A 27,403-nucleotide genomic window follows, 5' to 3' on the forward strand; every position below is an offset into this window, starting at 1 on the left:
ATTGTTGATCTAATTAATTCTCTTTAAAAAGTTACTAATATATATTCATCTTAAGAATTTTCTTTTTTATATATACACACATATATAAGAGCAGAATTAATTATTACAACAATATTCATTAATCCACATTTAAATGCCTTGGCGTAATCCTCAATAACAAATAGATTATAAGCAATAATGGAACCATAGATTATAAGAAAACTTATATTAATGAAACAATTACCCACGCATCTAATGAACTCGAACTCGTACAAACATGGAGCTCCGAATTGTTTTTGTCTGAAAGTCTGAAACATGTCATTCCTAAATAATATGCTTCTGGGCTTGCAGCCCATCCCACTAAGAGAGACTGTTCTAATAGCTAAGTTAGCATAAAATAAGATTTTATTATTTGGTAAAAAATAAATTCATAAAAACAAAATAATAGACCTTATTATAAATTCAATCGGATTCAAATAGTTGTATAATCTTGTCTTAAACGTTCCCGAGAAAAGAAAATAAACTTGTTAGAGTTGGAGACATGACAGAGGAACTTGAGGTCCAACTTGTAGTAGGATAGATCTCAAGTCCAATTAAATTTAAAGAAGTTGAGTAGCGTGTCCGACAAAACCCACTCCAAACCTAATATCTCAAAAAATAACATTTAAACCATGTTGACCCGCCAAAACGTGCATGCAAGAGATGACATCTATCTTCCTCAACCTAATCAAACTATATGTATAATTGAAGACAGCTAAGCATGTCCATTGTCCCCCATACCCCATTCTTTACCTATTATTATTGTTATTCATTCCTCCACTTATCCAAATCCTATGCTCATCATTAATCATGCCTCCCAATATGCTCCTCAATGCATTTTTGGCTTACCTTCTACCTCACTTTTTATCCATTTTTCAACTATGACACCATAACATGATTTGCTAACTTCATTTATTGAAAATTTTTTATTTTTTATTTACTTTTATAATTTAATTAATTACACTTTATTATGTATTTTGAAATTGAGTATTGATCAGTAAAGGGTAAAAAGTTATTATGTCTTTACACTTTATCACAAATTATACAATTTTGACATCTTATCATCTCGTACTACTATACATAGAAATTTTGCGATCATGTGAACAGCACATTATACTTTTAAAGGTAAAATTGTTTGGATATATAAAATTATTATTCTTATTTTATTTTTTAAGATTTCCGAAAAACAATACATGTCCTAAAAAATTAGTAAAATTTAAAATTATTATACCAGCCAAAATTCAATTATTTAATTTTTAATAGTTATTCTTAATGACAAAATTGTAAAAATGCTAATATATTTTAGTGGGATAATTACACTTACACCCCATGATCTGTGATCTATTTACACAATTGATCCATACTTTTTGAATAATTATATGTAGACCGACCAAAATTGTTACCATCATTTACGCATACCACATCTGTTTTTAGAAAAAATACACATACAACTTAGAAACATAAATATCATTATGCGAAACATCCTACTTTTCGACTGTCATAAGCAATTTTTATAATAATATAAATAAATTATAAATTAAGAATGTAAATATAATTATTTTTATTTTATTGTATGATTCTCCTCTAGAAATAAGGAATTTCTTGTGGAAATGAGGGAACTTCTATTTATATTATATTAAATAGCAATAATTTCAACGCCACGGTGGCGCTGACCAAGGAGGGCGAAAATCACATCACGTGTGGGTAGTTCACGGGTAACCACACGATCACTGTACATATAAATATAAAAAATAAAATGAAAAGAGCGATGCACGCTCAGTGCACAGTGCAGGTGTCTTCGGCAGTGAGCACACAGCAATTCCTAATCCAACGGCCGCAAATAAGGCATCCAAAGCTGTAGCCCTGTCTTCACCACCACCAGATTCACTGTTTCCTTTGGATTCTGTTTGTGAACTTCAATGAATTTCACGGATCTTCTGTTGTTTCGTTTCAAAATATTCAAACACAACTTTTTCTTTATGTATTTTATTTCCTAATTTCACTTACCAAGTACAATTTATTGGATTCAAAGTCTCATACAATATCAAAAATTATAATTGACGGTAAAACACATTTTAATTATATATCAAAAGTTACAGCCCACGACACTAATGTAATCCAACGAACACGTTTTTAAATTTATATCAAAAGTCAGTAGTGATGTAATCCAAGAACACGTTTTTATATCATACCAACAATTATAGTTACCAGTACTAATATAACTCAGTTAATGCATTTTAATTTATCGCGTATAAAAGTAATTATCATTAAAATTTACACAATCTAATAAAATAATGACGTCCATTTATAATAAACTTAAAACCAAATTATTACGGTGAGAGATTTTTACTTTAATACTTTTGAAATTATTTCGTTTTTAATTAGTTTAATCCTAGCTTAAATTTAGATTGAGTTAATAGCAAGCAATAAGTGGAAACTATTGGATTTCTACGAAGCTTTTTTCCTTATGAATGAAGTCATCCATCGTACTGAACTGAACCTGGGAATAAAATAATTCCACCATATGGAAAATAATCTCTTTGATAAATATTATTTATTTAGATTTTAGAGGGTGTTTTGGCTAATCTTTGTTTGAAACATTCGGTATTTTGTAGATGTTTAAAATTTTAAAAATGTAGAATTTTATTAAAAATAAACACTTAAACTGTTTTAATAAATGAAATGTCATAATTTATAAGATATTATAATATTTGATAATAATAAGGTTTTTAGTCTTCACATTGTAACAATGATTAAGAAAAAAAAAAGGCATTAAAATGACAGAATTTAAAACCGTATAAACATGTACATTTTTTAGAGGAAAATTACATCAATTATATGAAAAGTAAAAGTAAAGTACTGAATAAAAATTTGTAACGGTGATTGTGTCTAGTGGATGTTAAAATGGATAGCTTAAAAGATAGGGTAAAAAAAAAAATGGTTGAGCTTACTTTTTGTAAAGAGCTTGTAAAATCGTAAACATCTTATTTTGAGATCTTATAAATTTGAGGAACGAACAAACAAAAAATAGTTAAAAAATCTTATAGGGATGGTTATATTTACACTCGTTGATCTATGGTCTATTACAAAGACCATTCATGTGTTTGCATATTACAGAAATCACTCAGGGCAACTTAAAAGTTTGTGTAAGGATGTAGGCGTTTAAAATGCAAGGATAGCCTGTGTTATTAAAATCAGATGTAAATGTTATGTGTAATTTTTTCAAAAATGTAAGGACAACTTGTGTAAATGTGATTGATGTTTTAGGTGGATGTGTGTGTAATATTTCAAAATACACGAATGATTTATATAAATAGACCATAGATCAGAAGGTGGAAATATAATCATTTTCATGTTATAAGATGTTTTAAGAAACATAAAACAGAGGCAAACACCCTAATTTATCTGAATTCTGATGACAATACGTGCAAGATATCCAAATATTTATCTAATTAAGTATAGTAAAGTAGAATGTGATGAACCAAAATTTATTTCCAAAGTTTTCCAATAATAAGCTCTGATTTTTGTAGTTCTTTGCAGTTTTTACACTGTAGAATGGTTTTATTGAACCAATTTTGGGAAAAGCAAGTGTGATGATCCAAGCTTGTCAATGGATAGAGTATTATTCTATTTATATTTAAAAAATAATTTTCATATTCATACACATACTCTATGCGTAAGAGACCCTACCCTATCGTAAACTCATAAAATTAAACAAGTGGATATGGGTAGGATTTAATATCCTAAAATACACATGGCTATGGGTAATGGGTTAATATCCTAACATATTGATTTCGTAGTCACTCAAAATTAATTTATGATCAAATTAAGCAAAATTTAATTGATATGTAATAAATAAAAAATACGGATGAAATATAATTTAGTTAAATTTGAGTAATATACAGAATAAATAAAATTTATTTAAGTCAAATTATTAAAACTTCATCAAATCAGAGTTGAATGCAAATGCAAATTCAAATGATACCCGAGAGATTTAAATGAAAGTTAGATATATTATACTTAATTTCATTTATTTTTACCAACTCTTATGTCTTCATTCTTATTTTGAACTTGTTTTGATTTCATAATTAATTAATATTATCGGTTCATTATTTGAACAAGTTTAAGATTCTTAGTTAAAATAAATATTGGTCTATCATTTGGACAAAATCAAGTTCATTTTTTAAATTTCAACGGTAATCATTGGAATTTAAGTAATTTATTTTATTTGATCGACCGGCGGGTTATGAAAATCCACTAATAAATTAATTCAGTAACATAATTGTTTGTTTTGAATGTAAACTTAAATATATCGTGAAAGAAATAAAATTAAGTGGGCCTCAAATGCGTAAAATCCAAACTCTACATAATTCTTTTAGATAAGATCATATGAGTATATTATAGAATAGTGTATGGGTAGATTATAAAAAAATTGCTATGGATATTTGTTGAGTCTAAATTCGGATAGAACAATACCCAGCACATTGAAAAACCTAAATAACCCCCTTTCAATTTGTTGCCATTGATATTAGTACATCCTTTTCTATATACTGGACAAACTCAGTGGGATAAGGTTATTTTTGTCGATATCATCCAATTTTAAATAGGGATGACAATTCATCGAGTTCACAGTCATTTTGCTAAATTTCTGAACCGACCAAACCCTAATTTGGACTCAACAAATTAGACTTGTTAAAGACGTTAAACGCCTTTCGTAATTTTAAAATACTTGAAAATAGAATTTATTATGTAAAATGTTAAAAATAATATCGTAACGAATTTCTTAAATATGAGAAAATTAATTACACTTTTTAATAAAAAAAATGTATTTACTAAGTTTTCATTCGTATATAGCAAAACACAAATTATGTTTTTTTTAAATTTGTATTATTCTTTTAATTCAAAAATCAGTTACTTACTATTTATAAATTCAGAATTCACTATAAATGAGGCCAACGAGGCATTGTTTGATTCATAAAATTTGAGAGCTCGTAATAAAAAAGTTACGTGTTCAAATTCTATGAAAGTAAATATATATTAATTTTATAGTACTTTTTTATTTTATTCAAACGTATTGGTTATTTAATTATGAATGTACGAAATCAATTTTAAATGCAAGTTATGTAGTGATATAATGAATATGGAAAAGAATTGATTGTGAAGGTGGATAAATAAGAGGGGCATATGGGTAATTAAGAAGAGAATAGGTAGAGTTGCCGTCAACTTCCGTCCGACTGGCACACAATTGAGGACAGGCTGTCGACAGCTGTAATCCATGCTTAGGTTAGCAAACTAAATGCCCACAAAATCCGAAACCATAACCAAAACCAACCAGCCCTCTACCCCCACCCACACATTTATTAAAATAAAATTTAATATTAAACAGAAATAAATATATTTTTTTTTCATATTTGCTTTCATTTTTTCTTAATTACTTTTTTATTATTTTATATGTAAATTTTAATATATGTTATTAGAATTAAAATATTAAAACTCGATCTTTTGAGCTTTTTGGTTCGATATTTTTGAATTGATGGATTTGAAATTAGAGATTTCGAATTTTTAATGATAAATTATTTAAGTTTATATAAATTAATTTTTATTAAAATTTAATAAAAAGGCCTTTTTTCTGAATAAATATTTGGATTTCATTTGAGCTTACAATAACGATGAAGAGAGAAGCAACAACAGACTAGTGTCGTTAAGTGAGGAGTGGTGGGGCGCAGTGCGCATCCCTATGGACGACTCTTCTTCCTCTACCGCTGTTATCCTCACACCCTCTCCTCCAATCCGCCCGCGCACATTAGCTCCTTCCTCCTTTACCTTACGCCGCCTCCGCTAGTTAAACCCGAGCAGAGCACCAAAGAATAGATAGTTACATATATATATAGTGGGGTTTTGTTCGAGAAAACCCTAATGGATCCTTGTCCTTTCGTGAGGTTAACCGTAGGGAATCTGGCCATAAAAACTTCGGTGGCCGCCAAGCCAGCTCGCTCCGCCGTGCACCCTTCATCGTCGCCTTGTTTCTGCACAATTAAGCTGAATAACTTCCTCCTCCAGAACGCTGTAGTGCCGTACATTCCGCCAGAGACCACCCAATTCCCCGACGGAAACTCTCAGACCCTCGCCGCGAGCTTCCACCTAAGTAAACCCGATGTCGACAGGCTTACTGGGAAATCCTCCCTTTTCTCCACCTCAAAGAGGCCGCAACTCAAAATATCGGTTTACTCCGGTCGGCGCGGGGCCACGTGCGGCCTGAGCTCCGGGCGTCTGCTGGGGAAAATTTCTGTGCCGTTGGATCTGGCGGCAGCGGAGTCCAGGGCTATAGTTTTCCACAGTGGGTGGATTAATGTGGGGAAAGAAGCGAAAGGCATGGCGCAGTTTCACCTGAATGTGAAGGCGGAGCCGGAGCCGAGATTCGTATTCGAGTTCGACGGAGAGCCCGAATGCAGCCCTCAGGTTTTCCAAATCCGGGGGTCTATTCGCCAGCCGGTTTTCACCTGCAAGTTCAGTTTTCGTACAGGCGACCGCAATCAACGCTCCAGGTAAAGTAAAACGCAGAAAAGATAAGTAAAAGAAATAGAAAACAAGAATTGCTATTACTGTAATTATACGGAAAAGAAGATTTGTCAAATTAATTAGAATTCGAGACGCTTTACACTTTGAATTGTTTGAATATTAAAAACGTTAAGGAAAATGGTGTTTTATATTAAATTTGGTTATAAAAAATCTTCGGATTCACACTTCCACATTACTATTTGAATACCGCATATGAACTTGATATTTGAGTAAAGCCCATTCTTTGTTTTGCTTGAATGATTTTAAAGACAATATAGAAAGAAATCATACTTAGAGTGAAGTTTACAAATTCGTAATGGGGTTCTCTTTGTGATTTATCGACAGGTCTTTACCACCGGAACACAGTAGTGGTGCAAGAGGTTGGTTAACTTCGTTCGGGAGTGAAAGAGAAAGGCCCGGAAAAGAAAGAAAGGGATGGTCCATCACCATCCACGATCTCTCCGGTTCGCCAGTTGCGGCCGCCTCGATGGTGACGCCATTCGTAGCCTCGCCCGGTTCGGACAGAGTGAGCCGGTCCAACCCCGGTTGCTGGCTCATTCTCCGGCCTGGAGACGGCACGTGGAAGCCCTGGGGCCGCCTCGAGGCTTGGCGTGAGCGTGGCGCCGGCGACGGTCTGGGCTACCGTTTCGAACTAATTCCAGACTCTGCTGCCGCCGCAGGCATTGTCTTAGCCGAGTCAACACTTAGCTGCAGCAAGGGAGGGAAATTCGTTATAGACTTGAACGGCAACGGCAATGGTACACCGACAGGTACGCCAAAAAGCGCCGCCGCATCCCCGGGCTGCAGCCCCCGGAGCAGTGGCGATTTCGGGTACGGCCTGTGGCCGTACTGCATGTATAGAGGATTTGTAATGTCGGCTAGCGTGGAAGGCGAGGGACGCAGCGGGAGGGGGAAAACGGCGGCCCCTCAGGTGGAAGTGAGCGTACAGCACGTAAGTTGCACGGAGGACGCAGCGGCATTCGTGGCATTGTCGGCGGCTCTGGACCTGAGCATAGACGCTTGCAGGCTTTTCTCTCATAAGCTCCGCAAGGAACTCTGCCCTCCTCAGGATTTACTCTTCTGATCAATTTTCCCACCTCTGTGAAAATTAATTAACCTCTTTGTTACCCTTTTCTTTCTTTTCTGAATTTTAGTGATTTATGTGAGTGGTGAAAAATCAAGAATTGGGCAGTGGTGATGGGTTTTGAATTCTGTCATGACTGGACTGATTTTCGTAGCTTTAGTTACTAACTAAAAATAGGATTTAATGTACAGAGGAGGAGGAGGGTGTTTTTGTACCCTATTGGTGTGTGGATTGTGAGTTTTTGCCATTGTTGTTGTCAAGAATCAAAAAGTGAGATATGTTTATTTTCTTCAATTTTGATTTGAAGATGTTGATGATTTTTGTATAAACCAGCTTCATACTCTGTTGTGTAAGAATTGCTTTGTTACACTCTTGTTTTTCCCTTACATACTTATCAGCTTTTATTTTATTTGATGGGATTTTCATTTCGGTATGATTATTAAAGGAAACAAAGTTGATAAGGTGGTGGGCGTGTTGATATAAAAAGAGATGGGATGGGTGGAGCCGAGGCGTGGGTGCACGTAGGGTTGAGAATCAAGAGTTGATGTAATAATTTAATAATCGATTAGTGGAGTGGTGTGGTAATTATGGGAGATAGCTGTAATTGTAATGGGTTTAAACTTTAAACAAAGAAATGGTCGTAGTTGTAGGTGGGAATGGGGTTCAATTAGCTGTAGTCAGTAGCCTGCGTCTTACAAACACACACACGCACATATATATATATATATATATTTATGACGTGGAGACAAATGGGGTGAGCTTTTGTGGTTCAGTTTGTAGTATTTCTTTATTTATTTAATCCATTCATTAAGGAACTTCAACTCAGGGTTGTAATGTATTATCGTGTGGTGATTTCACTCTCCAGGTATTTGATGCAATACTCAAACATTTTTCTTTCCTTTCGCAATTGAAAATAGAGCTAATTACTATTATACCCCCTCTTAAAATGAAAAATTACACTTACATTTCCTCCAAATTTTATCATTTACACCTAACTTTCTGTCTTTAAGGTTTGTACAAAAATGCTGATTTTAGAAAAAAAAATTACATAAATTTTTCATTTTACTTTTAATATTTTATATAATAATTTTGTATTTACAAGGAAAAAATGTAACAAAGTTAGCCTCACTCGATATATATCACATTTATCCGCTTATAAGTAAAAGAATATTTTGATGAGTAAAATTAAAAATTTATATAATTTTTTTGTGATGTCGATATTTTCTGTACCCTAACAAAAATGAGTCGGGTGTAAATGAAAATTTTTCAAAAGGAATGCAAATGTAATTTTAAAAGTTATTTGGAGAGAAAGTGTAATTTTTCTTTTTCAGGAGGGGTCCAAGTGTAATTAACCCTTAAAAATATGGGAAGAACAACTAATATAATAATATATAGGATAAATTACTTTGGGACTTTTGAGGTTATATCAATATATACAAACATCCACTATTTTTCATAAAATTAAATCTACACCTCCTCATGTTATAATGTAATTTAACTTGGATGCATCATACGTATTACTACTCTATTATTGTTGAGAAGGGGTGTTTTGGAATCCTTAAAATTTGTCTATTATTTTTTATATTATTTCATCAAATGTTTACTTTCTCTTTTCATAACTTCCAATTTTTTCACTTTTCTTGACATTCATTTATTTAACTCTTTAATTCTCATAACTTCCTCTTCTAATTTCTTTCTAATATTTTAATTTACTCAATTAAAATAAATATTTAGAAATAATAATTAATTTTAATTTTTTTATTTAATATTTAACCATGGCAGAAGAAATGTGAGAAATGAGAGATTATAATATCTATTTGCAACTCGAGAAACTAAAATGAAATGTAAATTAAACATCAAATATGTGTGTGATTTTGAATATTTTTAAAAATATAATTTATTTGTATTTTGTTGTAATAAATCAAAATACATTTAATATATGTTTTGGAAAATAATAAAATAAATATTCGAAATGCCTTTCTTTTTTCTTTTTTAAGTGACGAGAAACAAAAAAAGCCTAAGAGATGTAAAACGAATAAACAGAGAGCTGAAGAAACCGAGAGAGAGAGAGTGGAGCAGCTGCAGCGAAGATGAAGCTACTAGGATGGTGGCTGATGCTTGTGGGTACGCTTCGATTGGCATCCGTTTGGTTCGGATTCTTCGACATTTGGGCTCTTCGCCTCGCCGTTTTCTCGCAAACCACAAGTATATATTTTTGCTCGTTTATTCATTCAACCAGTTCCATTTATTAATCTATTGTGTATTTGATGTGGGCTCGATCCATTGCATGTTTATTAAACTTGTGGAAGCGAACCCATTTCAGCATTGGTTGAATGAGAGTATCCATTTTTCGGGATTTGTGTTTTAGTGTTTGATTGGATCCAAATCAAGACGGAAATCCCCTAAAGTTCGCATTTTGTTGTGAATATTTCGTTCACTGCTGCAAAGAAAGTGGTGCGGTGTTTAAGGAATAGAAAGTAGGATTCGTAGGTAATTTAATGTGTAGAGCTCGAGTTAGCAGATCCTTGCTGCAGACATAAGCAATTGGATTTTGTTGTCAAGAAATAAGTTACAAAATCACCAAGTTGAGTTTGATGGTCGGCTAGTTTTTGATTGCTTCTGGCAAATTGCCTGATACTCATTTGGAAATATGGGTTTTCTTATTCAAGATTTGATTTGAAAATTAGAGTGGTTGCCTTGTGAACTTAGAGGATGGATTCTTTTAATGAAGTATGGCCTACGAGAGTATAATGCTTAGCAATGTGTCGTTGACGCTTTACTTATAGTACCTCTGCACTACAGCTTTGCTGAACCAATCTTTGCTTTTTATTTGTTTACTGGTTCCTTACTGGAGTTAATGGAATTTTCAGTATAATCTTTTTATGGTTTTAAACTTGAAAATTTTATTTCTCGCTAAAAGATTTTGTTGTTGTCTGGGTGAGGTTTCTGTAATTGGATGTCGAGCTAGTTAAAGTATAAACCAAATAAAGACAGTGTCTAAATTCGGTAGTTAGAATGTGAAAATTCATTTTCAGAATCCTTGTATGGATGGACAGAAAGAAATTGGCCAATGAAACTTCATTGAAATCTTAGTTATAGAGTGGATGTAGGGGAGGAGATTCCCTGGGAAAACATTTCTTCGAAATGGTTTCATATGCCTGAATTAGCAAAGGTGGGCATTGAGGTATTTACCATGTTATGCCCATGTTAGACATTTGGGATAATTCTTCTAATTTTTACCCCCTTATGGTTTTATATGCTTCAAGATCATACCAATGAAGTGTTTCTTTACTTATCTTCAGTATACCGTGCGAATCTTAGGCTGGCTGTGCTTCATAAACTAGATGTACCTATTTGTTAGAGGCTTATACAAATTCCCATTTTGACAAAATTTCAAGTCATGCCAAACTATAAATATAAATGTGATGTAGCTGGAAATTTTTTCTAACTGGGAATTTGGTATAAGCCTCTTACAAATATGTGCACTAGTTTATGAAGCATCACAGTGTTCCCTGCGTCCTTTTGCATTTATATATAACATTTCCATATTCAATTTCCCAAAATTTGCCTCCTATTCCTTGATGAGGATTTTCATAGTTGTACTTTTCATGTTGTAGTGACTGAAGTTCATGGACGGACATTTGGAGTTTGGACGCTGTTGACTTGCACTCTTTGCTTTCTTTGCGCATTCAACCTTGACAACAAACCTTTATATTTGGCCACTTTCCTATCCTTCATCTATGCTTTTGGTCACTTCTTGACTGAGTATCTGATTTATCATACCATGGCTATTGGGAATCTGACAACCGTTGGCATTTTTGCTGGTAATGTTGCTGCAGATACATAAGTGTTTATCTTGAATTCCATTTCATTGCTATTTAGACTACACTATCTTCTCTGCATCTGAAATTGCCGCTTTCAGCCAAAGATTAACAAATGTCATCATTTCTTGAGGTTCCAGTAGCATCATGTCTAACAATATTTTTAGTCACATGTTTTCAGAGGGAATGCCAGCACCTATGTGCAAAGTCATGCGTAACCATGCACACACTCAAACACTCCTCCTAAACACCAAATCAAGTCTGTTTTGCATGTTGCAGTGTAAATAACCATCCACGAGTTCCCATACAACAGTCTATGTTTCTGCATCGTTTTCTTTTCTGGTCTAATTCAGATGCATTAGTTGCTCCAAGTTCAATTGTCCTTCTGGATTCTTATGTTACGCACAATATTTTCATTGTCAATTTGAATTTTCTCTTTTCTGTTTCAAACTACGTATTGTTATGGTCAGGATACATTATTAGCTTGGCTAAATTTAAACTTAAAAATTGTATATTTCCAGGCACATCCATTATATGGATGTTGTTGCAGTGGAATTCACATCAGCCAACGAAGAGCAAACATGTGTGAAAGTGGCATCAAGCGGAAGTGTACTTGGACATTATCTTCAGTTATACTTGATCTTAACCTTGCACGAGTCAAGGTGTGTATAACTTGGGCACTTGGTAAACATTCTTCATGGGCTTCATTAGAATCTAACTATATCGGCTTCAAGTTTACTACAACTGCGACGCATGCATATAATTTTTCAGACTCTTGAAGATGATATCACTGTTCTGATCATTGATCAATGTGTTATGTGTTCATGTGATGGATGATGTGAATTTGCAGACAGGGTTTAGATTGCTAATGGATGCTATTGATTTTCATCTTCTATATAGCTTTTCTCAAACAAGATCAAAGTATGGAGTTTGTTCTGTTCTAAGTATAAATAGTGTTCTTGGCTTGTAGATATCAATGGCATTTCCTTGGGTTTGTGGTGACTGCTTCGCCCTATGGACACAAGTTATAGCTCAATCTCGACATTCATTAGACACAGATGCTGGTAGAGATGAGTTTATTTTACCTGAAAAGATTACAATGTCAGGGCTATGAGTTGATGTTAGACGCTAACATCTACCAGCAAAGATTTATTACACAAGTAATTATGGTTCATCAGTTCAGTCTTTTCCATAACTAGACAGACAACAGAAATCATTTCATTTAGTAAAAGGATTGCAGAAAGAGAATGATAAGTGTTTATACCTACTACTTATTTTATCTTTGGGTATAATTGAAGTTTTCCCAATAAACCTTCTTCAAAAATGGTAATGCTTCCAAAGATAAATAAGTGGTAGGTGTAAACATGAATAGTGAACTTGAAATCTTAGACAAGAATTGAGCAGACATTTAGATTTCACAGATATTGAGGATGAGTCTCATAATGACCAGGAAAAGAATCAAGGAAGACTAGGGTGTTTGTATTTATAATATCTTATAAGTTCATAATGTTTTTGAGGTCTTTGGGTGAAATAAGATCGGGTAGTTTATAATATGTTCTAATGGCAAATTTGCAATTAATTTAAACAAAACTGAACCAACTTGTTGAGAATTTGAAATAAGTAGGGAATTTCTTACATTGGCTCCCAACATCTTACTTTTGGATTTTATAAGGTAATTTTCTAAAAAAAATTATGTAACACTTGAGAACATTATATAAAATATTATTAAAAGGCTTTACAAGCTCAGCCAAACACCTTTAGAATTTACAGTTAACTCAAAAGATTAACACCACCACCGATCACTCCATTATCATTAATCATATCAAGAACACCCTAACCTTTAACAATCTTTACCTATCCTTGTCATCTTCATCAATCAACTCCAGCAACTGATCATGCTCTGTTTCTTCACTCTTTTCTTTATCCCCTGCATCCATCTCTTCATCCCGATCGACGCTTTCTTCTTCACCGGCCTCTCTCTCTCTACTTTCTCCATCCTCTACTCCCACTTCTTCTTCCCCATCCTTTTGACCCTCTGCGGCAACTTCATCCGCTCCTCGTCTCAGCTCCTTCCTCCCCTTCTTCAATAATTGATACTCATCATTCCCAGACACTTGTGCAGGTCTCCTCTCCAAAGCACCACCATTCTTGTCATGTGATTGGTAAAGAAACCATATGCAAATGGCAAGGAGCACAAATATCCAAAGAGCATGCTTTACTTTCAAGCTTTTTGACCTTTGATTCCTACTGCCTGATCTCTTCAGCATCTTCACTTTCAGACCACTCCCCTCCATCTATACTCTAGTTAGTCCAATCTGGTTGGAAAAACACAATGAAAATATAGTACTATCAGAAACTTCCTCACATTGATTGATCGGCAAACATGAGAAAACTCAGTTCTCATGCACATAGCATGCGATTATATATACATACACACATAGATACACATAAATTCACACACACACACAAAAAAAAAAAAAATAAAGAGCTAGAAACATATACTGCTAACAAGATTGAAAAGGTAACAGAGAATGAGAATGAGTAGTGAAAAAGAGTAGTTTATGCAGAAGATAAAGGAGGTGAAAATGAGTGGACATAAGAAGATTGGAAAGAAACTTAGCTAGTGGAGCAGAATGAAGTTGGTGTTGCAGTTCATATTTGGTGTATGGTGGCACTTCTTTAATCAGGACTGCTGGAATAGAAGCTCAAGAAAATGGTTTGCATAAGTACACAGTACACACACTGCACTTTGGGGGTAGGGTGGGAAGGGGGAGTATGGGGGTGTGGTACTGGAGAAGCAAGAATGCATTAACTCTATCTTGGCAGATGGTCTTTCTCTATTGGGCCTCTTTTCCAGTTCCAACTGCCTATTTTCCTTCACCCCAAGTAATCATTTTGACTCATTTATTTCAGTTTTATGTTTTTGTTTTTTTGTGTATTTATTGTATGTTCACGTTAATAACATACTTAATAGATGATGTATAAAATTTTGGGTAAAAACTTACAACCAGCTTCCCTAATATTTGACATAATTACAGATATTCTTTGTTGTTAAAAAAAAAAAAAAACTAATACCCTCGGTCTCCAACAAATAGCTCAATTCATTGAGTTTTCATCAATTTTTATAATGAAATGACCAAAATACTCTTGTATACTATAAATCACAATTTTGTTATTTAAAAAAATTAAAAGAAATTTATGTACAAAGTGGACAATTTTTTTTCACAGTTTTTCAAATATTTCCATCTACCTTGTTTGTTTTTTTTTTTTAAAAGAAAAATGCAGCAAGGGAAGAATTTACAGTTTCAGGTCTCTATACAATAATTACTTAATTTCATCAACTATTAAAACACAATCGGTAATTTTTTTCGACGAGAGAATATTCATAATTATGTTAAATTTTAAAAAAAATTATTACAATTTATCCTAAAAATTTAAGGTAAAAGTAGAAAGTTCGTACAGCAGGATTTGGAGTTTGGTTAATGTGGATACGTTTCAGGAAAATGATGGGCTCTAAATACAAAAATGCTTCATGAATTATAAGGCAAGATTGCAACATAAAAGAAGAAAGAGAGAGCAAAAGTGGATGCACTTTAATGCCACAATTCTCATTATTAACATCTCACTAGTTTTACAATCTTAATTTATTCAAATATTTTAAGAATTTATTTTAAAACAAGGCCCTGTCTCTGATAATCTTAAAAAACATCTTACATTATGTGTGAATTTATAAAATATTCTAAATAAATTTAGCCATACATCATCTGAGTTAAGTTTCATTATTGAATATATCAAAAAAATTGTGAGTTCGAATCTCACTGATATGGGTATCTGAGTTTAAATGTAATTGATGATGTAGTAGTCTACTAAAATTTTATTTTTTAAAAAAGATATTGATTTACCTGATTTTCTGTTTTTTGAACTATTAAAGGAAAGAAATCCTCTTACTTTTGTAGTATTTTGATTAGTTCCATAAATGTATCTATGTCTAACTCAAGCTAGTTAATTTCTCGTTTATTAATTATACGTTTGCAACTTTTGATGTACTAATTATTCTTTTAATTTAAATGTAATAAATAAAGTGATAAATTATATTTAATAGAACAAAATTAACAATTTCAATTTTCTTAAAATGATACTCAATTTAAATTTGAAATAACAGTAAATCACACCAAAATAGTTAACTTTGAGACTCCCCAAATATATATATTTTTTAATGTAGACGATGATTATACAATTACATTAATATTAATAAATTAAATAATATATTAATTTGATAATAAATTCATATTAAAAGAGAAAATACTTGCGTGTTTGATGGACTCAAACTCATGACCACAAATTTATTGATAGATCTTTAAAATAAATTTTAAATCTTGAAAATAGTGTTTATGAATGCAGACTCAAACGTATTTTTATATTGGGCCCTTGAGCAGACTCAGGACTATCTTTTTGGGCTACCTTTTGTTATTGGGCCAATATCATTACTAAAACAAAATAAAATAAATCAGATAAATAAAACTGGAAAAATTGTGGCAGATTTCTATAATAATGTATATATTCATTTAAGTGTTTAATTCTTATGGCTAACTGTATTTTCAATAAAAATCTTATTTAGGTGTCTGATCCACTAACATAATCTTCATTTGTCTACTCACGCTTTACATGAAATATTTTTAGTAGTCGATTTTAAATACTTCAAATATAATTTTATTTTTTTTTAAATAGACAAATAACAAACTCGTAGCACTTATGTGTCTGATGAGAATCGAATATATGACCCAACTCACTGGAATTATAAAATTTTATCATTAATTATTACGTCAAGATATTATTTCATACGTCCCATTTTAACTCTTTAAAATTATAATCAGTCATCAAAGAGGCATACCTTAGTTAGTAAAGTGATGTCCTATATCCACAAGCTCATAATGGTTGTTGGCTTGAATCCCATCAATGTGTTGGCGTTGAGATACTTCAATTGTAATTGTAGCGTACTGTAAAGATAGTTATTGATTTATTTATTTATTTTACATTGATACTTATATTTGTATTTTATTACACGTTATATGTATAGATCTTATATTTAATTTATTTAAATATATTTCAAAATATAAAATAAAGGGTAAATTATAACGGATTCTTATGAGGTTTGTCATACTTACAAACACATTCTTATCGTTTGAAAAATTACAAATACACCATCGGTATTAATATACGTCTAACAAATACTCCTTTACAATGGGTTGAACTGACATGAAAGAGTATTTGTTAAAAGATCGTTAGCTTTAAAAAATATATATATATCTATAATTTTTTAAATAATAAAAAAATACTTAAAATTATAATAAATTTCAAAAAAAATATTATAATTTACCATAAAATAAAATAAAAAGATTGGAATTGATTAATGTTTGGTGTAGTCGTGTGGGACTGACAATCCTTTTTTGATTTTGATAATTCGGACAAGACATGGTCGGAAATAATCAAAGCTGCTGCTGACCAACCCCACGGCTGTCTCACTTGTCGCATTCCTATCTTTTGATACTAACATCTACCCCCACTCAAAAACGATGCAACCGTTGAGAAGCAAAACAAAATAGTCCCTCACTGCCTGAATTTCTCTGATGAATAATTAGGTACATTACTCTTACACTCGATATCTGTACAATGTAAAAACAAAGCAATTTCTATGCATTTGATTGTAATAATGTGTTTGTGCCTTTTTTTTTTATAATAGAATCAAGAAATGAAATTATGTACAAATATTTGAAAAAAAATAAAAATCAATAGATGCCTAGGAATATATTATTAAAGTGAGACCAACAAAGGTATGTTGTACATCTTAATCTTTCTAAACCCCCTCACTTAATTAATAGTATAGATAATAATTTTATATTTTATTATTATGATTGTTTTGTATGTTTCTTTAAATTCACAAATTTTTCTGTAATGTCTGGAAACATGTCTTAGAAATGAAATTTTAGTCATGACTTACATGGAGTTCAATTGAGTACTACATAAATCTACATAATTATACAGCCGAATAATTGTAAGTAGTGCGAAATGCTAATGAACTTGAACATTTCAAGAATGCCCAGAAGAACATCATGAAACTTAACCAAACTACAAATTAAAACATAAACCTTACCTCTGTACTGTAGTAAAAGCTATAACTAAATTAAGGATTTTTCCAAGATCATCATATTAACAATTGAAGCAAACTAAACCACAAAAAACCCTCTAAAAATTAGAGTTTTTTTTTTTTTTTTTCACCAAGGATTGAAGAAGAAATCCCCACATTTACACTTCCAACACATGGGCATGTAGTTTGAAATGTCATCTCCTCTTGAATATGCAATGTTTGCATGGAAATGGGCTGCTTTGATAAGGGATTTCTTGGTGGGCACAATGGGGACCTGAACTGCCCTACACTGCCCACAAGACTTGCACCTCCCTTCACATCTTGGAGGCTTTGATCCTATCATTGATCTCATAATTTTCACTGCCTTAATCTCTTCATTTCTTGTTTTCTGCAGTACAACATCAGTTTTCAAAAGGGAGAATTTGAGTATGAAGGAGTGACAGAAATGTGAAGAATATGTTTACCAGAGTGGCAGCTGAGAGTTTGGAGAGTTGTCTACCTGAGAAAAACATGCAAAAGAGAGAATACTTGAATTTAAAGTACATCAATCCAAACATGAACTGTAAGAACATTTGAGAAGAATGTTTACTTACCTTGAGCCAAGAATGGGAGAGAGGGTGAGGCAGACAAGCAGAAGAATGCAAAGGCCAGCAGACAAATACATAGCTGTCTATTTGTTGGGAGAAATTTCAGGCAGCCCATTGAATTCTTGAGGAGAAATCAAAATGATGCAGAAGTAGTACGTACTGGAAGTTCAAACTCTGGAAACATCCAAGTTGAGAAACACACTCTTAAACTTGTCAAAGAGAAATAATTAAAGGCGATTCATTCAATCACAACAATGATTGGACTTAAAAGACAAATGGGAATTCTGCAAAAGATGAAGTGGGAAAACAACTTGAGAAAGGGCTAGAAAAGGGAAACACCTTTTTCCCTGTCCTCGTTTGATGAGCCCATTTGGGGCTGTTTTTGCAGCTGCAGCAACTCAGGAATGTGAGAAATGCTAACAAGAAAAAGGGTTTTCCGAGGGACAATTCCTCGCTCTTGAAAACTATATGTCAAACCAACTTGGGGTTGGGGCTGGGGCTGGGGCTGGGGCTGGGTCCCTATGGGCTTTCCTTTTCCACGGATTGCATTCTTCCTTCTGTCTTCAACTATATCCGCTGTTGAACATCTTACTACCTTTTCTATTTCATATAATATATGTATATAATACAAAATATATTTCATATCTTTCGAAAAAATTAATTACATAAGTAGTAATGTTAGTCCTACCGAAATTTAATTTGTCAGTTAAACTCTATAATTTTAAAAAATTGATATATTAAGGACAAAATCCGTTACAAAGTTTAAAATTTTACTTGAAGTTAGCATGTGCCCACAATTCTGGCTGAATTACAATTTCCGACAGATTTTGTATTTAATGTAATTGTCAAATTTGATTCCATCAGAACTAAAATTATCATATTGTATAGTTATCGAACTAAAATTATAATTTTTTTTATATATTTAAAAAAAATTGATACACACAATGTGTATATATGCTAAATATAACATCAAATTGTAGTAAAAAAATGTGTTGAGAATTAGTGTTGTGATTGGCATTTTGAGGAGTTGAAGTTTTATTCATTTTCCTTTTCTCCTCCGTCACAGACACACACAGACATGTTGGAATATGTGTAAGTATTTTGATATTTCCTAAGCATTCATTAGAGTGTTTGTTGGGTGTATTTAATTGCGTGAATTCCCGAGAAAGATTTCAGAGGTATGGTTAGGTTAGGGTTGGTAATATGTAGATTGTGGGGAGGGAATGAGCATTGAGCAGTAGTGGTGTGGTGGAGTGTGGATTCTGTTCAAGTGCATCATCACTCTCACTTGCCTCCAAATCCACGCAAAAATACATCATCTGCTACACTCGTCTCTGCCTCTGCCTCTTCACTGTTGCCCCATTCTCAACTACTTTTCTCCTCAAAATATACCTACTTGTATTCAATGGTTTGAGTTCTATTATATACACACACACACGCGTATTTGTTCGCATTCAGTGTGGGTTTATTACAATATCATTGTGTTAATCAAATCCATACACTTATTATTTACTAATATTAATGTATATAATCATCATTTATAATTAAGGTAAATTACAATGAGCTTTCATGAGGTCTTTTACATAATTATAAAACTTCATCGTTATTTGAGGAATTATAAATACCCCTAATGTTTGATAAAATTATGTAATTTTTTAATAGAGGTTGGAATTGTCAACTTTGCGTTTCTTGTATTTTTTTTCTTTAAATAAATTATAAATTATAGAAAAATTGGATGGGTGGATGAAATTTTTTCAAAAAATATTAAAAAAATTACCCACTTAAATAAAAAAATAAAAAAATAAATAAAATTATAATTCATAGTCCACAATGGCATTCTGATCAATTCATCACAAAAGAATGGATGAAACTCTAATGGTGACCAACATATTGAGTCAGTTGTTAGATGATCATTAAAATTAAGGGATATTAATAATTATATTAAAATTTAGAAGAATTTATTGTAATTTATTCTTTAAATATATATATGTATATATATAGACACGTACTTGTATTCAGTGAATTAAAATATTGGGACTATAACCCTCGTTGACATATGTATACATTATTCCAAGTAAGAATTTGTTTGATTATAAATGGTGTGTGTGAGTGTGACTTCTCAATCCCCATCACTTTGGAGTTTGGGGGTAATTTACGGTGTACTGTGTAGTCTATATTGTTGTATCTTTTTCGGATTCTATATATTTATTTGGTTTCATGTACTGCAGTAAAAGATTTGTTTTTGGATTGTAATATTTTTTTAAACGTCAAAGGATCTAAGTTATTGGTATAAAAATGTATTTAGTTTATGACCATTTATAGCCAATGTGTTTATATATATATATATATATATATTGAGTTGTAAAGTATTTTTTTACCATTTTTACATGATTTCTCAATAGATCACCTTTGTATTTTCGTGAAAATAGGTTGATAAAATAGTCTAACTACAATCAAAATTTTACGAGATAATTTAGGACTATAACATTCAAATTTGTCGAAATCCCACTGAATAAAGTTAAAAATAAGACGGAGTCTATCTCAAGTGAGATAAGTATAATTTTTAATATAATAAGAATATATTTATAACGATGATAAATTTTAGAAGACGTGAGTATTCATATTTATATTGATGTGTATGGCAGATCCGCAGGCACAGGAGGGTGGACCACCCTAAGATAAGTACAAGTTTGCGTGAGATAGGGTTAGGGTTTGCTCAATCCCAAGTATGAAATATAGATTGAGACACAAATGAATTTCAATTTTGTAGGACCAAAACCAAATTCCCATCTGATATGAGCACCATATTCAATTTCAAAAGATAGAAATAATCTATATAAATAAATCATAAGTCAAAAGTATAGATGTAATTATCCCAAAATGGAATGACATAATGTTAAATCTATACTCTGTCTCAGCAACAACATGAGTAAAATTGCTGCTAAAGTAACGGTGGTTACATGTAGAAGTTCAAATTCACTACAACTATTTTACAGGTCCTTTCGAGACTCCAAGCTTTGGTGTATGTACTGTACAGGCCTCAATTTGTAGCCTGATCTAAAGATGTTTTCGCATTCCAGCTTGTGATATTTGCAAATAATCCATCAAAGAATTGCTAGCATTACGAACTTGCCTAGCCGTGTGATGAACCATGTTTGTATAACTGGAAATCTGTCTACTGTTGAAAATTGTCGATCATGTGCTGTATAACATCAGCGCCAGCAGAATTGATACAGTAAGTCTTAACCTAAACATAGAAAATGAGATTTGGCGTGTTATTACTATTGCCGTCTCAGAAGTTAACTGCAGCTATAAGAAAGCATGTAAAGAGATGATGCTGAAATGAAGAAAATGAAGTGCCATGAGAGGATAATTTTGCTTTTCAAGTTGAAGACACTAAACAAACTGACTCAGAAACCTTTTTGTCCAAAATGCAAAGTTCAAAAATTTCTGGACGACGTATAATAGTGCATTCGGTGCAATGAAATTCGATGGTTCTAAGTGGATATTATATTAGTGATCATTTGATCGACCAAGAAACATCATGTATGCATATTATTGGTTTTAGGACACAGTTAGAGACATGCCTGTATTGTATTGTGTGCAAGAAGTCTTTGCATACTTCCTTTGAAGCTGACATCAACACGTTCCCAACTCAGTCTTGTTAATCCTTTGAGCATTGTCTCTACAATGTAAACAGAATAGGATCTAAACATTCTATGTCGTAAATGTAAATAACATCCTTCCCATAATACAGTAGGATTATGAGCTGTAAAACACATGAAAGTAAGACATGTTAACGTTTTAAGCAGCTTCAAAACTTTACACTCTGGTGAGATAACATATAATGCTGAGACAAAAAAAAGATAAGAAACAATAGAAGCTGATGGTGTGTTTCAGTAGAGCCAAATACATTTTATTTGCTCTACTTGAGATACTGACATGTTGAAGAATGAAGAGGCAGTGCCTAATATTGCCGGTCTTACTCAACTTCCATCAAACCAAAACACTGAGTTGAATGCCAAATTAAAAGTTACAATCTGAAATAACCCCCAAGTTCAATGTCCACATTTGATCAGATTGGATGTTACGCTCTCTATCTCTCTCTCACTTGTATGCTTGCCATGAAAAGTGAACTTTTTAGCCCAAGCTCCACTTGGTCTCACAGCAAGGTAGCACGGTGGTTTGGATGAACACATGCACCAATATTCTTTGCTAAATTGCATTGATTTTATATATTTGGTGGCAGAATGAACAAAGACTTTTGTAAGTAATAGTTGGAACTACAAATAAGGATACAATTTCATCTGAAGTAGAAGGTCTTGGTTGTGTGTGATAAATTGCAAAGCAAAGCAAACTCTTTATCAGTTAATCCGAGAAAACTTGGTTGGATATTAAAAAACACATCCTAACAGGTAAAAAAGAATAACATTATATCCATGCAAAAAGAGACATTCATGTAAAACACACCTTCCATTTCAGAGGTCCTGCGTCTAGCAACTTTGGCTTTCAAAGAAACTTCTTGTGGAGCATTCGCCGTATATGATTTCTCCTCATTGACAATGTGCGGGTATTTAGCATTTTTCAGAAGACTCCTACGCTAAAAACAAATACACTGTAAGATGTTTGGTGTGTATTAGTTACAAGTATATGTGGCAAGTTTTACCTTTGGGAGTTCATTCCGGCGACGCAATGATGCTGAACTCCATCCAACTAGATCTATGTTAAGTGTCAAGGTCATCATATAAGGGGAGAAAATTAATTTGCAAGAATGCCCTGTTAGCATCTGGAAAAATTGATGCTTTTTACCATCTTAAGTTGCAACTCTTCTGCCATAATTCTGGTGGCTTACACAAATCAGTCTTAAACTACCAAAACTTCATTTAGATGCATTTTGTACATTAGAATGGGGCAAAGAGATAAAAACTGTAAAATAAAATCAGGATACGGTCATATTGTGCATTTGAATAGGCAATACGCCTCTTAAACAACTGCAAAGCAGATCTGCAATGGGAGGCAAGATTTATAAACTTCATTGATTCACTTTACAATAGTTGAAAGCCTGAGAACCTAATGAAAATGATAATGACTCACATGAACTTAAGGTCTTCAGAGTCACTGCTCATCCTAAGCAGAAGAGGAGGTTTCCCCTCATCACAATCACTCAAGAACAGATGTCTGCCTGTTCTACCAAGTAACCATGAAGCCCGTGATGCTACTTTCTCCATGCTGTAAAACCCACAGAACACTGGAACCTGCATGAGAATAAGCTTATTATGACACAAGAATCTTACTGATCATTTTTTCAAAACATCTGAGTAACTTATGATGGTACTTATCTGGAGTACACCCAGACATTTCATTTTCAAATAAACTAAAACATAACCAACAAAAATACAGATATCAGTTTTCAAAAATCATTAAGCATACTACAGTATACCAATGAAAGGGCAAACAAAAGCTGGAGATCATCAAATTCAGACAAGGGAAAGTGAAAACAATAGACAAAGTGAGCATTCGAGAATCATAACTAAAAAGGAGACCTATGATGCTTGAACACACTAGACCTAGAGAAGTAACATGATGGGAGCTGAGAGAATTAAATCTAGTCGCAAAGGAAAATAGATGGGTATATGTATTCTGATGCCACTGTCAATAAAAGTTTAAAATAATCAATTGTATGTCAGGGTGTGTGAGGGCCTTTTTCTTTAAGAAAATATGGAATTAGTTAAGGAACATGCGGTGCCTTATAAAGACAAATTGTCATTCTTATTAGACCATACAAAGACGAGATGAGTATTTTAGACCATTCAACTGGATGCATAATACCGAGGAAACAATTTAAAGAATAATGAACAAGCATAGATTTTATGTTATTTTCCTAAGGCAAGCACTTAAAGACCATCAACAACATGAAGAAATATCCACTCTGCAGGTATTTAGAAAACTTTCTCCAACATATCTGCAATAAGTTCATTCTGAGAGAATGAGAGGATGACATATAATAAACTGAGATACCTGTTTATGCCCTCTGGAACCAAGATGTGGTGTTGCACAGGTAATGAAGTTTACAGGTTCAAGTCCAGCAATATTTCCCATTGGTTTTTCTTCTAAAGATGACTTGTGAGACTCATCCTCACCATATTCACCATTTTCTTCACCAGGTTTTGACATTAAATCTCGTCGATGAAGCTCTGCAATAGCATATCTTGCTATCAAGCCACCAAGTGAGTGGCCTACAAAAGAAATCTTCTGAAGATTTGGATGACGATTGACAACAGAAATCACCTGAAAGTTGAATAAGGCAGCAAACCTTTAAGACCTAGCTACAGAAGCCTTTGGTTCAAGTGGCAGCTACAGTCATTCTTTTGCATGACTGGCCAAAAGGTTAGAGTTCGCAGGTAAATGCATTACAAACCTCATCTGCTAATCTCTTCCCCATAACATCAACCCCATCAAATGTCAACATTGAAGAATTAGACTCACTGCCTGGACATAGCATGTTGATTGAGAATAATTCAGGTTAAGATTCATAGCTTTTGACTTTACTGAATGCAGATTCTTGTAAAGACAACCAGTAAAAATTCACAAGTTTCAACATCTCGAGGAAGTTAGAAGATACAAAAGGGCATCTACTTGATAGTCTATAAAAGCATTACATTGTATCCAGCTTGAGTCACATATTAAAGGCTTGGTAACTGATTCCATCTGATATCACTGTCGAGAGATCACCTCAGTAAAGAATATATAACTTTCAACATAAAAGACAGATATGATCAACATATTTCTGGAATTCTCTGATTGCTCTCAAAATTGAATTGACTATTTTAAACGTATCCATCTCCTGATTCCACTATGAGTCTGTCTCTTGCAAAGATTTATAAATATTTAAAAAAGGTAAGAGATAAATAATATTTACACATGAAGAATGAAAACGTAGAAATTCATAGAGTTCTGATTTTAAGATACAATATGATATTAAGAATAAATCAACAAAACACGACTTTGATTAAGAATGAAGGCAAGAGTTCAAGAGGATAGACAAGTTCAACCGAGGATGAGACCTGAGGAACTTTTGTTTGATGAAAATGTTGGATAATCTGATCCTTATTTTTAGTTTGTTCTTCATGATGAACTTTTCCTGGTAAGATAAAGGGCCCTTACTGTTATCTTGATTCAGATCATGTATTTATAAGCAGGGAACATTCTGAGGAAGTTTAAGAATTTTGACTATTTTCATGAGATTGCTTGTGTTTCCTTTGACTCCTTATTTCATTGATGGCAATTCATTATTTCATGTATTCACTCCTTCTGACTCTTAAGTAGGTAACCTGATAGATTCAACCTATAGAGGGTTCCTCGTTTTAGTGTTTGAGGAGTCCATCATTAGGCTTCCCTATTCTGGAAGTTCATTTGGGTTAAAGAGCAGGGAAATTTTTTCGGATATGTTAAACATAGTTTGTTCCCTTGAAATTTCCTATGTGAATCCACATGGAAGAAATCGTTCCGAAGTCGTACAAAATTCATCCACTTGGCATTGTCAGGTATCTTACATGCTGGTTCTTTCATTGCAAGACCAAATTCTCAAAAACCGTCCTGTGTTCTGACTTTCAGTGAAAAAATTCTCACATTCAAGTTCAAGGTAAAGAACATTGAGAATGACTCCAAAAGATATACATATTCTGTTCATTAAAATCATCCAATAAACATGAATGTACAGTAAAAAAAAATTCATACTACTGCTAATTTACAAGGCGAATTGCTCCCTTCCTATAAATCTAATGCTACAACTTCCTGTACAAGACACAATATAACGGGACACTAATTTACCTAGGATGCAATGACCTGGGCTTTTTAAACAACAACATTACTTTTTCTGTGCAACTTCAATGATTCATATGCAAATACAGAGTGAAGTAACCTTCATTTATAAGATCAGCTTTACGCCACTCGTTAACTTTCTCTGTGGCAATAGCTTTGCTACTAATTCGAAATATGATTTCATTTGAATAATCAAACTTAGAATCCAAACAGATGGAGTACCACCCTCAGGGACCAACCCTTTGCAATCGAACTACGAGCTTAACTTCCCAAACATCAACTTCACCACATATTTGAAACAACTTCCACCAATCACTTGGGTACAAAATTGACGACCGTGTAAGAGATATTAATACTGGTAAGCTCAAGAATGCAACAACAGCAAGTGGACAGAGAAAGTTATAAATTAAAATTGCCCAACACAATGGATGAACAAAAACAGAGCTAAGACAAATCAATGAAATCCAAAGATCACAAACAAAACCCCAAAACAGAATATAGAGCTCACAATGTACTAGCACATCATTCGGGTACGCCTTCACGAATTGCTTTGCAGCATACCTCCAATTTTGAGCACTGCAAACACACGTAAATCAAACAATAACCGACCACAGAAACATATAATCATTGACTACACTATCATGATCAGTAGGGACAAAAAAAGAAAGAATTGAAACTGAAGATATGCATCCATTGCTATTCTCAAACCTTCCAATAATTCCATTGACCATAACAACCAGATGGGTCGGCAGGTGATTCCTCCCGTTGCAACCGGCTTCCACGTCGAAACCCCCGGCTGCATCCGGTTGCTCCGCCGCCGGAACACCGTCGTCTAATCTCATACACCCAAATCTCGGAATAAAACGATACCTCCTCTTCTTCTGCTTCCTTATTTCCTTATTCTTGATATTCTGATTGCTCGAGCTATTTTCCTCCAAACCCATCTGCTTTTCTTGATCCACTTTCTCTTCTCCAACGGTTTCTGCTCTCATATTCTCCATCTCCATTGAACCCATTAACATGAACTAGAAGGTTTTACTTCTACGCCCACTGTATATATGTTAAGTACAGGATTCTGAGCAACGGGTTGTGGTGAAAGTCAGTTGAAGAAAAAGGGAGCGCCATGGGCGACTGCAGAAGCATACAAGTCAATGCATTCAAACTCCTTCGCTTTCTAGAATTAGTACATTAATCAACACAACAGTCCCTATTCCAATTACTTTAAGACAAAATCCAGATTCAAGGAAGCTAACATGTTGAAGTTCTTGGATTGGTTTATGGTGTTTATATTAGGGGTAAACCTGGAATTTGCAGCGGTCAAGATCTTGAACGAGACTAATCAATCATTTACTTTTTCAATTGTTTGTTT

General features: G+C 33.3%; 5 protein-coding genes across 6 annotated transcripts; 2 read left to right on the forward strand and 3 right to left on the reverse strand.

Annotated features, from left to right (window-relative positions):
• The first annotated feature begins 5,664 nt into the window (after positions 1 to 5,664).
• LOC105159071 (formin-like protein (DUF1005)) lies at positions 5,665 to 7,954 on the forward strand. Its single transcript, XM_011076012.3, has 2 exons — positions 5,665 to 6,563; positions 6,922 to 7,954. Exons 1-2 carry the CDS (start codon positions 5,935 to 5,937, stop codon positions 7,658 to 7,660), a joined length of 1,368 nt encoding a protein of 455 aa, XP_011074314.1. The 5' UTR covers positions 5,665 to 5,934; the 3' UTR covers positions 7,661 to 7,954.
• Positions 7,955 to 9,662: 1,708 nt separating this feature from the next.
• Positions 9,663 to 12,376, forward strand: ERG28 (ergosterol biosynthesis protein). Its single transcript, XM_011076013.3, has 3 exons — positions 9,663 to 9,865; positions 11,278 to 11,484; positions 12,003 to 12,376. The coding sequence occupies exons 1-3, from the start codon at positions 9,751 to 9,753 to the stop codon at positions 12,068 to 12,070; spliced, it is 390 nt and encodes a 129-aa protein (XP_011074315.1). The 5' UTR covers positions 9,663 to 9,750; the 3' UTR covers positions 12,071 to 12,376.
• A 795-nt stretch (positions 12,377 to 13,171) lies between these two features.
• Positions 13,172 to 14,341, reverse strand: LOC110011698 (uncharacterized). Its single transcript, XM_088878585.1, has one exon. The coding sequence runs from the start codon at positions 13,773 to 13,775 to the stop codon at positions 13,332 to 13,334; it is 444 nt and encodes a 147-aa protein (XP_088734711.1). The 5' UTR covers positions 13,776 to 14,341; the 3' UTR covers positions 13,172 to 13,331.
• A 3,197-nt stretch (positions 14,342 to 17,538) lies between these two features.
• LOC105159073 (EPIDERMAL PATTERNING FACTOR-like protein 2) lies at positions 17,539 to 18,734 on the reverse strand. Of its 2 annotated transcripts, XM_011076014.3 has the most exons (4): positions 18,553 to 18,734; positions 18,220 to 18,387; positions 18,091 to 18,125; positions 17,539 to 18,014 (listed from the first exon to the last, which is right to left on the reverse strand). In XM_011076014.3, the coding sequence occupies exons 2-4, from the start codon at positions 18,326 to 18,328 to the stop codon at positions 17,754 to 17,756; spliced, it is 405 nt and encodes a 134-aa protein (XP_011074316.1). In that variant the 5' UTR covers positions 18,329 to 18,387; positions 18,553 to 18,734; the 3' UTR covers positions 17,539 to 17,753. The 2 variants fall into 2 exon arrangements, with proteins under 2 accessions (XP_011074316.1, XP_020548557.1); XM_020692898.2 differs by having other exon boundaries at positions 18,220 to 18,733.
• A 2,286-nt stretch (positions 18,735 to 21,020) lies between these two features.
• LOC105159074 (alpha/beta-Hydrolases superfamily protein) lies at positions 21,021 to 27,403 on the reverse strand. The gene is made up of 10 exons (XM_011076015.3): positions 26,743 to 27,403; positions 26,543 to 26,610; positions 24,632 to 24,702; positions 24,232 to 24,501; positions 23,308 to 23,468; positions 23,162 to 23,217; positions 22,880 to 22,932; positions 22,684 to 22,813; positions 21,801 to 21,898; positions 21,021 to 21,460 (listed from the first exon to the last, which is right to left on the reverse strand). Exons 1-10 carry the CDS (start codon positions 27,054 to 27,056, stop codon positions 21,389 to 21,391), a joined length of 1,293 nt encoding a protein of 430 aa, XP_011074317.1. The 5' UTR covers positions 27,057 to 27,403; the 3' UTR covers positions 21,021 to 21,388.

This window comes from Sesamum indicum, linkage group LG3, assembly GCF_026168435.1.
Source record: "Sesamum indicum cultivar Baizhima isolate 11 linkage group LG3, ASM2616843v1, whole genome shotgun sequence".
NCBI lineage: Eukaryota > Viridiplantae > Streptophyta > Magnoliopsida > Lamiales > Pedaliaceae > Sesamum > Sesamum indicum.

Excerpts from the sequence above, each read along its gene's own strand:
- LOC110011698 (XM_088878585.1), bottom strand. The coding sequence starts at position 13,775 with ATGGAGGGGAGTGGTCTGAAAGTGAAGATGCTGAAGAGATCAGGCAGT.
- LOC105159073 (XM_011076014.3), bottom strand. The coding sequence starts at position 18,328 with ATGGGCTGCCTGAAATTTCTCCCAACAAATAGACAGCTATGTATTTGT. Across the intron at positions 18,126-18,219 it reads TCTCCCATTCTTGGCTCAAG|GTAGACAACTCTCCAAACTC; the intron begins GTAAGTAAACAT and ends TGTTTTTCTCAG. Across the intron at positions 18,015-18,090 it reads AACTCTCAGCTGCCACTCTG|AAAACAAGAAATGAAGAGAT; the intron begins GTAAACATATTC and ends GTTGTACTGCAG.
- ERG28 (XM_011076013.3), top strand. The coding sequence starts at position 9,751 with ATGAAGCTACTAGGATGGTGGCTGATGCTTGTGGGTACGCTTCGATTG. Across the intron at positions 9,866-11,277 it reads CGTTTTCTCGCAAACCACAA|TGACTGAAGTTCATGGACGG; the intron begins GTATATATTTTT and ends TTCATGTTGTAG. Across the intron at positions 11,485-12,002 it reads AACCGTTGGCATTTTTGCTG|GCACATCCATTATATGGATG; the intron begins GTAATGTTGCTG and ends GTATATTTCCAG.
- LOC105159074 (XM_011076015.3), bottom strand. The coding sequence starts at position 27,056 with ATGTTAATGGGTTCAATGGAGATGGAGAATATGAGAGCAGAAACCGTT. Across the intron at positions 24,502-24,631 it reads GGAAGAGATTAGCAGATGAG|GTGATTTCTGTTGTCAATCG; the intron begins GTTTGTAATGCA and ends TTCAACTTTCAG. Across the intron at positions 21,899-22,683 it reads CAGGACCTCTGAAATGGAAG|AGACAATGCTCAAAGGATTA; the intron begins GTGTGTTTTACA and ends TTTACATTGTAG.
- LOC105159071 (XM_011076012.3), top strand. The coding sequence starts at position 5,935 with ATGGATCCTTGTCCTTTCGTGAGGTTAACCGTAGGGAATCTGGCCATA. Across the intron at positions 6,564-6,921 it reads GACCGCAATCAACGCTCCAG|GTCTTTACCACCGGAACACA; the intron begins GTAAAGTAAAAC and ends ATTTATCGACAG.